Here is a 12,328-nt window from a genome sequence, read left to right on the forward strand (position 1 = left end):
AAACAGGTCTTAGATAAGATCCCCGAAGTCATTAAGAGTTTGGAAAAAAAGCTCCAAGTACCCACACTGTTTTCAGAATCAATGAAAAGAGTGAAATGATTCCCTGCATCCTGGACAGATGACATCTTAGGGTACTCAGAGCTGCTAAAAATAGCTCTTTCTGAAGCAACTTCTTGGTCTCCTTGAAGAAGTTGAGAGAAATTTAAACCTGAGAACCTGGCTCCTTTGCAGCCTTCTATCCTGCAGGCATCTCTTAGCATCACAAATAACTGGTTCTGGCAGGAAGCTGACAGTACCTACACTGTCCTCTCTGTCCTTGAGTCAGCTCCTCCATGGCAGGAGCCCCACTGCAGTCAGGAGACCTGGTAAGTGCAGAGGTCAGCCTCCTAGCATATGACACAGACCAGCTGTATGTATGTGTAACTCCAAAGGGAAAGGGATCTGCCCAAGGTCACATCAAAATCAGTAACATTGTTGGTGCTATAACCCCAGTCTTTCAACTCCCAGTTTGGGGCTTTCTGACACAGTGTGCTAATACCACCCTCTTTGGGGGACTGTGTGGATTTCTGAGAAAACAGTCTAGGTGTGTTTAGTCATAGCTTAGTTTCAAAACATGAAACTGGGGAAAATCAAGTTAGAGGTGGGTCGATACCTTGTGTGTTTCAAAATTAAAACTTAATCAGCACTTTATACATGCTAGGAGCTTTCCAATCTCTCCATCTGCCCACCACCCAACAGTCTCAGGCTCCTCCTATCTGCTCTCCCTTCCCTCTCTGATCTGATTGCTCTAGTCTACCACCTCAATTTCTCTATGGCCAACTGCAACTATAATGCAGTGGTTAAAAGTGCATATGGATGTGGTGGCAGGATGTCTGGGTTTGGATCCTTGGGTTAGCCCCCTAACTTCTCTGAGTTGTAGTTTCCCTACTTGGGAAAATGGGAATAACAATAGTAATGACCTCAAAGGTTTCTTATGATATAAAACAAGTTAATATCCATACAGAGCTTAAAATAGTCCCGGGGACTTAGGAACCATTCAATAAATGTTATTTATTCCCTGCCCTTTCACCTTCTTGCCAACTAACTCTAAAACAATTCCACAATCTATCACCAGAAGTTTTGAACATTATGAAGACTATCCCAGTGCTGAAGATTAGAGCTTTGACAAATTTGGTCTCCACACTCAGTCAGGCCTCTCATGTTACAGGACTGTGTTACTGCTTGGTAGCTTCCTCTCCTACTTCTTCCAGTGAGGCTTTCAGACCTCAGTCCCTCTCGTTAAGAACCCTCCCTCAGCCTTGCTCACCTGTCTCAGTAAATCAAGATCATTAAACTAGAACTCTCCACTTTCCAATTTATTCTAAGTACGTCCACCTGTGGCCTTTTGTTTAGTCTGAGAGGAAGAGTTGCCCTCCTATGTGAGGAACCCCACTCTACCAGCTGCCCAAAACAAAGAAGAAAACCAAGCTCTGGGCTTCTCACCCCACTGCAGGCTCCTTGGAGGCCTGGCTCCATCTGATATCCCTTCTCCTGCTTCTCTGACTTGTCCTCTCCAATTGTTCCTTCTCATCAGCACTTATTAATCATATTCATATCCGGGGGGAAAAAAAAAACCAACCCTCACTTAACCTCACCTCCTCTTCTAGTCAATGGCTTCTTGTTCTCCTTTCTCTTGTAGCCAAGCCTCTTGAAATTGTAGGCTCCATCTGCCAAATCTATTTCTTCACTCCCAGCCTCACCTCACTGACTGCTTCTGCAGAGGTCACTCATGGCCTCCTGACTATGAAGACAATGCATCTTCTTCACCCTGGATCCTACCTGACCTTCTACAACTACTCATCTCATTAGGTTTTAGACTGGATAGTTTACCAAGCCAATCCACAGATCTCATAGTTTTTAGATTTAAATAATGTCTATATCATTTAAGATACTAGATAATCAAAACCACCATAGTTTTTAAAGTAGAACTTACCAAATTCGATTAAGACTTATCAGAGAGAATTTCTGTAGCATTTATTGCTTCTGCCTATTATAGGTTTTTTGGGAAATATATATCTCATTGATTAAAAGTGAATATAGAATGAAATATCAATGCTAAAATACTAGTATAGATTTTTCAGCCTGTGTGACACTGCTCCCCTCACAAGCTCTTTGAGGACCACAACCACAATTTTTTCAAGTTTAAATCACTGATGGTGTCTTCCAAAATGCCTCAGACATAGCAAGACCAAAACAAATGTCTGTGGAATAACACACCTCCGTAAGCACTTCAGGGATTAACAGCACTTACTCACATAAAATAGTTCTTGTCTGCTAAAAAAAAAAGAGGGGACTCATGATATGTGCATGCATAGGAGTGTAATATGATTATGGTATCATTCCTCTTAGAGAGGGGCAACTGAGGTTCACAGAGGTCAGGTGACTTTAAGGTTACTAATCTAGGAAGTGACAGAGTCAGAACTCAAATCTAGGTCTTCTGATATAGCCCATGTTTGCCTCTCATTTAAACATCCCAGAAGAAAGGGAATGACAGTAGGAAGAGTACTGGATTGGCAAAGAAAAGCATGAGAACAAGAGCCCAGAGATCTGCCAAGGGTTCTAGTTCATATGCTACTGATTCACTGGGTGACTGGGACAAAACACTGCTTCTCTCTCGATCTCCCTTGTCAACAGACGGGTTGAACTGGAGGAGCTCTAGGGTCTTTTCAAGCTTTCCCATTCTAGAAGAATAATTACTAAGCGAGAAAATGAGGGTATTATCATGACATCCAAGGCCTTTCCAAAGCTGGCCCTTGAATACCTGTAGTCCAGATTCATCTATTACGCACCACCCCCCAATCAACAGTCTATGCTTCAACCATTCTCACCACTTCTCTAGGTTCTTCAGTGTCATTTCTTCACATCTCCATGCCTTTGCCCAGGCTCTATTCTGCCCAGAATGCTCAACTCTTTTTTGTAGGCTTAAAAGAATGCTTCTTACTCCTCCCTCAAATCTCCACTGCTAGGTCCTCTGTGAAGACTCCCCTGTACTTTGAACCTCAGGCAGACTGTTGTACCCTCCTCCGCTTCCTCTTTTCTTGTATGTATTCCTTTTCCAATACACATTACACTGCACAGTCATGAATTTGTTTATATACCAGCTCCCAAATGGACTGTAAGCTACTTAAGGCAAAGATAACATCCTTCATTTTTTTTTTTCCATTCTAGTGTGGAGGACAGTCAACAAACACCTGAGTAAATGAAGAGGAAGTTAACATAAAAGCATCTACAACCGTGAGGCAGGTAGAATATTTCTCAGAGAGGTGAGGTAACTTGTCCAAAGCCTCACAACTAGTGATTCGAGTAATCAGGACTCAAACCCAGGACTTACAAACTGCAGAACCCATACTCTTTCTTCTGCCCCTTGAGTGTTAAAGCACCAGCTGAGCGTGGAGGGTAAGATTAATGGTAAGACCTCTGCATTGCTCCCAAACTGAGACAAACTTTAATACTTTCAAATCTATTTCAACCTCTATCCAAGGAGTGTTGGGTCTTTATGATTTTTGAAAAATAAGTTTCTTGCTTTAGCTTGAAAACCAGTTCTTTATTCTCTGGTAGCAAGTCTCTCACTCTCTTCCACATCCAAAAGTCTGCTCTGCGTGTCTGTGTGTGTGTGTGTGTCTGTCTATCTCAAAAGCAGCCTCAGGGGAAACTAAGAAAAAAATGGACGTGGACATTGTTTGGAAGAACAGAAAAGGTTCTGTAAAGAGGATGCATGTCTTAGATATTCCAGCAGAGGAAAGAGGCCAACTTTAAGTCCCAAGGAGAAAGGAGGAGATTCTATTCTCACTCCAGCCTGGAGGCTTAACAACCCCAGTTCCCAGAGAGGACTCCCTGGAGAATCAAGTGTGGGTAGACAGGCTAAGCCCAGAGCAATTAAGGACTTGGAAAGGTCAGCAGGTGTTTTGTGGGTTTTTTTCCAAATAGAGCCCCACCTCCTACCCCACTCACCACTGCTGTCTCCATTTTCTCCTTACCTGGAGCATAACTCGGGCTATTGGTGGGGTACAGGCTGGGATTGTAGGCAGGGGCGGCTGCTGGATAGGCTGTGGGGTAACCTATGAAAAGGAAAAAAGCTCCATTTAGTTGAGCAAGAAGAAAACCCAATTTCTGAGCAAATGGAATCCAAGTCCCAGGCTTGCCCTTAAAGCCTCTTCGTGGGCCATTTCCACAGTATATGTGACTCGCTTTTAGCCTCTCGAGAAAAATCACCAATACCACACCCCCAGCATATACACATTTTTCTAATTTTTAAAAGCAGTACAAGAACTATATGACTATATGCTCACTGTAAAAGAAAAAAAAAAAAAGAAAGAATCACTATACAAGTATATATGGTAAAAAAAAGGAAATTTACTTTCACATTCTTGATACATTACTCTCCTCCCCAGGCAACTATGACTCCAAAAAGCTTTCTGTGTATTTTTATACACATACGTTCAGTGATGTGCTGGTAAATATTAAAACAGGCTAGAGGGGACTGAGATGGAGCCGTATTTGCAGCATTTGCCAAGTTCTGTGGTGTAAATATTCACACCATGGCTAATTTCAAGCTACCAATATCACTGAATTGAGAGGAGATGCTCCTTATTGGCTCTCAAGAGCCCACACAAGCCTGATCCAGTTCATCACTGCATATTATATATGGAGTTTTGGGGAATTTTTTAATTGTGACAAAATACATATAACATAAAACTGGTGATTTTAATCATTTTAAGTGTAAATTCAGTGGCATTAAATACATTCACAATGTTGGGCAACCATCCTCACTATCTGTTTCTAAATCTTTTTAATCAAACAGAACTCTATAACCATTAAGCAATAACACCCCAATCCCTCTTCCCATAACCCTTATTAACCTCTACTCTACTTTGTCTCTATGAGTTTGCCTTTTCTAGATATTTTATATACATGGAATCAAACACCATATATCCTTGTGTCTGATTTTTTTCACTTAGCCTAATTTTTTCAAAGTTTATCCATGTTTTAGCATGTATCAAAACTTCACTCCTTTAGATGGCTGAGTAATATTCCATTGTGAGTATATGCCATATTTGGTTTATTCATTCATCTGTTTGATGGACACATGGGTTATTTCCACCTTTTGGATATTTTGAATAATGCTGCTGTGAACACAGATATACAAGTATCTGAGTCCGTTTTCAATTCTCTTGGGTATATACTGAGGAGCAGAATTGTTATGTTATATGGTAATTATATGTTTAGCTTTTTGAGGAACCACCGAACTGTTTTTCAGTGGCTACACCATTTTACATTTCCACCAGCAGTGCATGATGGTTCTAACTTTTACATATCCTTGTCAACACTTGTCATTTTCTGGTTTTTTGATTATAACCATCCTAACAGACATAAAGTGGTATCTCTCTGTGGTTTTGATGTACACTTCCCTAATGATTAATGATGATGAACATCTTTTCATGTGCTCACTGGTCATTTGGGCATCTCTTTGGAGAAATGTCTATTTGAAACATCTGTCTATTTAAAAAACTGGGTGGTTGTTTTGTTGTTGAATTCTAGGACTTTTTAATATATTCTGGACATTAAACCTTTATCAGATATATGATTTACAAATATTTCCTCCCATTCTGTGGGTTGTCTTTCACTTTCTTGACAATGCCTTTGATGCACAAAATTTTAAAATTTTGATTAAGTCCAATTTATCAATCTTTTTCTTTTGTTGCTCATGTTTTTGGTGTCATATCTAAGAATCCACTGCCAAATCCAAGGTCATGAACATTTACCCTATATTTTCTTCTATGCATTTTAATGGCTTGGGCCCTTATACTTGTATCATTGATCCACTTTTGTATATGGTGTGAAGTAAGGGTATATGTAGTTTTAAATTCTACTTTTTCACTTTAACATTATAAGCATTTTTGCATGTAATTACACATTCTTCAAGACAGTTTAAAATATCTTTATGGGGGGAGGGCATAGCTCAAGTGGTAAAGAGCATGCTTAGCATGCACAAGGTCCTGGGTTCAATCTCCAGTACCACCTCTAAAAACAAACAAATAAACAAACCTAATTATCCCCCAATAAATAAATAAATAATAAACAAATGTGTTTATAATAGTCCATTAGGTAGATAACCATCACTCTGTTTTTATATGTTTAGGCTGTTGGCAAATTTTCATGATTATAAAGCAAGCTATGAGAACAACGTAAATAAACCTTTGGCTGCATTTCTGATTAGGTTTTCAGGAATCAGTTCTAGAAGTGAGCTTTCAAGGTCAAAAGACAGTGCTATTTTTAAAGCCCATCAATTCACAGTGACAGACACTGTGATTGCTGCCCTTGTGGAGCTTATACTTTAAGAGGGTAGGAGAAGGCAGTGGATAAATAGTAAATATAAACACAGTGCTATGGAAAAGAGAAAAATGGCAGGGTAAAGGGCATCAGACATGCCAGAATGTTGCAGGGAGGGCATTGCACTATTAGAATAACCAGTATAAGATACATTGAAAACGATAAATGCTGGAGAGGGTGTGGAGAAAAGGGAACCTTCCTACACTGTTGGTGGGAATGCAGTCTGGTGCAGCCATTATGGAAAACAGCATGGAGATTCCTCAAAAAACTAAAAACAGACTTACCATATGATCCAGCAGTCCCACTCCTCAGCATATATCAGAGGGAACCTTAATTCAAAAAGATACTTGCACTCCAATGTTCATAGCGGCACTATTTACAATAGCCAAGACGTGGAAACAACCTAAATGTCCTTCAAGAGATGACTGGATAAATAAGTTGTGGTATATTTATACAATGGAATACTACTCAGCCATAAAAAGAATAAAATAATGCCATTTGCTGCAACATGGATAGACCTGGAGACTATCACTCTCAGTGAAGTAAGCCAGAAAGAGAAAGAAAAATATCATATGATACCACTTATATTTGGAATCTAAAAAAAAAGACAAATGAACTTATTTACAAAACGGAAATAGACTCACAGAAACAGAAAACAAACTTACAGTTACGGGGGTGGGTAGGGGTGGGAAGGGATAAATTAGGAGTTCAAGATTTGCAGATACTAACTAATATATATATAAAATAGATAAAGTTCATACTGTATAGCACAGGGAACTATATTCAGTATCTTGTAGTAGCCTATGGTGAAAAAGAATATGAAAACAAATATATGTATGTTCATGTATGACTGAAGCATTATGCTGTACACCAGAAACTGACACACTGTAAACTGATTATACATCAATAAAATATATATATATACATACAAAAAAAAAAAAAAAAGAACCAGAGCTTAAAAAAAAAAGACACATTAAGAAAGTAAGATTTCCACAAAAACTTGAAGGAAATAAGAGTTAACCAAGCAGATGGCTGAAGGAACAGTATTTCAGATGAAGGTAACAGTCAGTACAAAGGCCCTAAGCTAGGAGTATAAGGGAGATGTCTGAGGAACAGCAAAGAGGCCAGCATGGTTGAAGTGGAACAAGTGAGGGGGGAAAGTAGTAGCAAACAAAGTCAGAGAGATAAAAGGCTCGTCAATTCATGTAGGGCCTTACGGCTTCTGGAAGGACTTTGACTTTTACTCTGAGTGAAATGAGAAGCCATCACAGGGTTTTTAGTAGAATAGTAACATGATCTGACTTATGTGTGAAGAGTCACTCTGACTGTTTTGTTGAAAAGAGACTACAATGGGGGAAGAGTAGAGAAGCATGGAGACCAGTTAGGAGGCTACTGCAAACTCCTAGCAATAGATGATGGGGATAAGATCAGGCCAACAGCAGCAGAGATGATGAGACGTAACATGGTATCATGCTGCTTTCTAGGAAGACTATCAATCTGTATTCATACTAGCAGTGTGTAAGTGCCTGTCTCACTGCTTCCTGCAGTTTTTAAATGCTCATTGGTTTTTGACTGACAATGGAAAGCTGATTTTAAAAGTCAAAGATTAAATCCCTAAATCCCTAAAAGCTTCTTTGGGATTTGTAAATATTGAGCTTTAATAATGTATCTTTGTTAATATGCTGTTTCCTAAATCCTTTCCAACTCCAAAGAAAATTCATCTCTCTTTACCCTCCAGTCATTTTCTGATTTCAGAACTAAGGCAGGTAACCTGTTGTCACTTAATTAGCAATATGGAGGCCTGTCACTTCTCAAGGAGAGTCAGGGGTTTAATCTGGGAAGCCAAATGATCCGGTCTCATGGCTGAAATTTGTATTCAGTTTCCTGTGAGATTACAGCCAAGGGTAATCACACCCCAATTATGTCATTTCAGATGTCTTTTACTTTAGTGGCAATTACAGGATCTTCCTTCAATGTTTCCAAGTAGAATTATTCTACATTCACTTGAATTTGGCAAGTATCACAGAATGGCAGCATTAGAAAGAGCCCTCTTCATTTTCTTGATGACATCCTCAAGCTGAGAAAAAGGAAGGGAGTTAGGGTCACAGATTACTGAGGTTAGAAGCAACTTGTGGGGAGGGTCTAGCTCAAGTGGTAGAACGTATGCTTAGCATGCAGGAGGTCCTGGGTTGAATCCCCATTACCTCCTCCAAGAATAAATAAGTGAATAAACCTAAATACCTACTCCTCCAAAAAAAAAAAAAAAAAAAAAAAACCCACAACCACCACCAAAAAACACACACACACAGAAAAGCAGCACCTTAAAGGCCATTCGGTCCACCCTCACATTTGAGGCTAGGGCTCCACTACAACACACTCATGGTATCATTTATCCCAGCCCTCACACCTCTACTGAAAATGGACTCTTTCCTTTCCTGAGATACATACCCTCCCCAATCCTGCCATGAGACTGCTCTGATTGTCTGAAAGGGACTTCTCATACCTCACCGAACTCTATCTTGTATCTTCTACCCTTTAGAAGAGCAAATTTTTGAAGACACATACATCCCCAACTACAGAACTTATCACATGGCACTTCAATGGTTTGTTTACATTTCCTGTCCTGTCTCCTTCCCTCAAATTGTAAGCTCCATGAAGGCACAGCTATATCTCATTTGCCTGTACACAACAGCTCTTGATCAGTTCCTCTCTCCCACTCCCTGAACACACCACCACCACCACCACTTTCTCCTCTCAGCCTAGACAGCAAGCATGTGAGCTTCTCAAACACAGAGTGGTGATGAATAGTCTGTCTGGCCAGAAGAGAATACCCCTTTCCCACCTTCAACTTTCCCTGTCCAAAAGGGGAATCATAAGTAAGCTGAACTTCCTCCCTACCACTTTCTTGGTTTTGTTTTGCTTATTTTGTTTCTTTGTTCCCAACTGATATTGATCATCTTGCTGCTTCTGTTGATGCTGCTGCTGGTAGCTGTAGTGCCTAGTACCATAAGGCAGAGAATAGGTACTCAATGAAGAGATTACCCAGCGGGTTGTATTCTGGAGCTATGAAAGGTTTAAAAACAAAAGCAATCCAACAGGATCCCTGGCCTTGAGAGCATCACCAGCTAATAAGGGAGAAAGGTAAGTGGACAGTTAGAATATGGCCTGAAAAGTGTTATGACAAGGATATAGTGTGAGCAAAGAAGGAGCCTTTACGAACCAAGATTTACATAGTACCTGCTGTCTGCCAGGCATTATACTGGGCACTAGGTGTCCCTGGATGTGGACAAAAAAGGGGAGAAAGAACATCCAGACAGAAGGATGAAGGGGATCGTTTTGGGGGCATCCATAAGTGGTTTGGCTTGCACCCTCCTTAGCTCTAACAAGCAGGGCAGACGGGTTAACCACATCTGAAAGGGTAGGTTGCTTTTTAGGGCTTGATCTCACCATTTTGTCTTCTTGTGACCATATCTCCCTTTATGGTCATTGACCCTAACTTACCTTCTAGTTTCATCTTTCTACTGACTATGCCCGAGTTTCATACTGCTAGACTGGACTTCTCTCCTGAACTCCTAACTCACATAGTATCTATCTGCCTACTCAACGTCTCCACTTGGATGTTTGCTAGACATCAAGGCTATAAGGCAGAGTGGCTAAGAGCGTGGTCCCTGGAGCTAGATCTAACCTTAGGTTTGAACTCCAGAAACACCACTAACTGTGTTATCTTGGGCCAATTACTTAACCTCTCTATGCTTTAGTTTTCCCATTTGTAAAATGGGACTAATAATATTATAATAGGTTGCTTAAGTATTAAATTAGTAAGACCTCGAAGCACTAGGAGCCAGGCAAATAGTTCAGACTTCAAAAAGTTAGCTATTATTATTTCGAATTTATGATATTCAAAAACAAATATTTGCTTTCTATCTTCCCATTCCCTTCCAAACCTGTTCTTCAAGCTTCTCCACACCAGTAAATGACAATTCATTCTTCTAGCTCCTCAGGCCCAAAACCTCAGAGTCATTCTTGACTCTATTCTTTCTCTCCTATCCACATCTTATCCAGCAAAATCTTTTTCATCTATCTATCCATCTTATTCAGCAAATCTTTTCAGTTCCACCTTTAGAATACATTCAAAATCTGACCATATATCTTGTTGCCTACATACTTTCTATCCTAGTCCAAGTCATCATTTCTCACCCAGATTATTTCAACAGCTTCTTAACTGGTCTCTGCTCCTACCTTCCACCTGAGCAATTTCCCACAGCAGCCAAAGCTATCTTTTAAAACATTAAATCAGATCATAACACTCCTCTCTTTAAGCCCCACAGTAGCTTATTCCCATGACAATCACAGTGAAATCCTTTTAATGACCCACCCAGACTTTAGCTACCTCTCTAACCCCTTCTCCCACTACTTGCCCCCACACTGATTTACTCCAGCCACAATGGCCTCCTTGCTGTTTTTCAAATGTGTCAAGCACCTTCCCATCTCAGAGCCTTTACCCTTTCTGTTTTCTCCCTTCTGGTACTCTATTCAAAGGTCATCTTACATTCTTTCTATTTGGTACTGTTTTAGAAAGTAATCAACTTTGATTACTCTCTATGTTCCTTATCCGGCTTTGTTTTCCTTCACAGCAGTTAATAATCTGACATACTAGATATTTACTTGTTTATGGGAGACTGCCTACCTCCCACCACTAGAATGTAAGCTTCAAGTCACAGCAGCACTTGCTAGTTTGCGGCTATTCCCTGTTGGATAGAGATCAGGACACTCCAAAGACTCTCTGGACAAAGACTCTCTCACCCAAATAAGCAGAGTGCATTCCAAGTGCCAGTTCTCCAAGACTGAGTGGATCTGTAGAAGTGCACTGGGGGTAAAGACATGGAGTTCAAATACCACACCATGGATATTTCACCCATTGCTCAGACAAAAGATACTTTCACAAATGCAATGTCATTTGAGCCTCAAAACAACACTAATGTTATTTCTCCCATTTTGTAGGGGAGAAGGAAACCAAGGCTCAGAGAGGTGAAGTGACTTTCTGGCTAAGATTATTCAGTAATCTATATATTCCCATCCCATCCCCCTTTTTTTGGTTTCAAAATTATAATGTATGGTTTAAAAGAGAAGAAAGAAAGTTTGTTGCTGGTTATAGGTCTGAAGGAATCTAGGAGGAAGGGAAGATAGAGGGAAAAGTAAGGGAGGGGACATGTTTGGGGAAAATCCAGTAGCACCAAATCCCAGTTTTCCACCTACAGTCCAGCCCTTGGAGTGAATAATTTTAGTGACAGGATGTGGAATGGGAACTTAGATGGTAGGAACTGAACTTTTCCACAACTACCAAATAACTATGACTTGATCCTTAGAAACAAGTCTGCCCCTCCTGTATTTATATTCTCTGAAGGTCAAGAGTGAAGAGAATAAATGGACACAAGTGAGCTTTTCTCCTTTGTACCCGAAAGACTACAGTAGTGATCAGATTTCCTGGGATTCTGATGTGTACATTTTAACTGCTTTACAGAGGTCAATACAATCTAATCCCTTTTATATGAAGAAATGTAGAGCTATTTTTTGATTAACATGGAGATAAGAAATTGCTTTCAAGAGAAATCAGAGTACTAGTTCTGAAATTAGCTGATCTTTAGGAAGTAAATATAGCAGAGTACCAAAAAGCTAGTGGAAGACTAACTCCTTGGGTCAAGAAGACAAAGAGGATTACTCCTTTGTGAGTAGGGGGGACACTTATGCAATGAAGACACTTTAGGTCTGAAGCTCACAATTAAAAAAGAAGAAAACTGGCCCCCTCCACCCCAACCCCAAAGCCAGGGTGACCAAAAAACAACAAAAACAAAAAGATCCCCAAAACCCCACACCAAACTTAAACAAACAAATCTCAAAATAAAAAGAAGAGGGCAGGAGGAAGGATATAATTTTTAGTGCAGCATATTCTGAGCATTGT

General features: G+C 40.1%; 1 protein-coding gene across 4 annotated transcripts in view; it reads right to left on the reverse strand.

Moving 5' to 3' along the window:
• The window catches only part of FAM168A (family with sequence similarity 168 member A), a 154,875-nt gene that overhangs the window by 22,181 nt on the left and 120,366 nt on the right, over positions 1-12,328 (reverse strand). For all 4 annotated transcript variants that reach the window (XM_032489328.1, XM_032489330.1, XM_032489327.1 and 1 more), the window contains one exon: positions 4,017-4,097. In XM_032489328.1, the coding sequence (XP_032345219.1) occupies positions 4,017-4,097 (81 nt within the window). The remainder of the gene's footprint in view (positions 1-4,016; positions 4,098-12,328) is intronic.

This window comes from Camelus ferus, chromosome 10, assembly GCF_009834535.1.
Source record: "Camelus ferus isolate YT-003-E chromosome 10, BCGSAC_Cfer_1.0, whole genome shotgun sequence".
Taxonomy (NCBI): Eukaryota; Metazoa; Chordata; class Mammalia; order Artiodactyla; family Camelidae; genus Camelus; species Camelus ferus.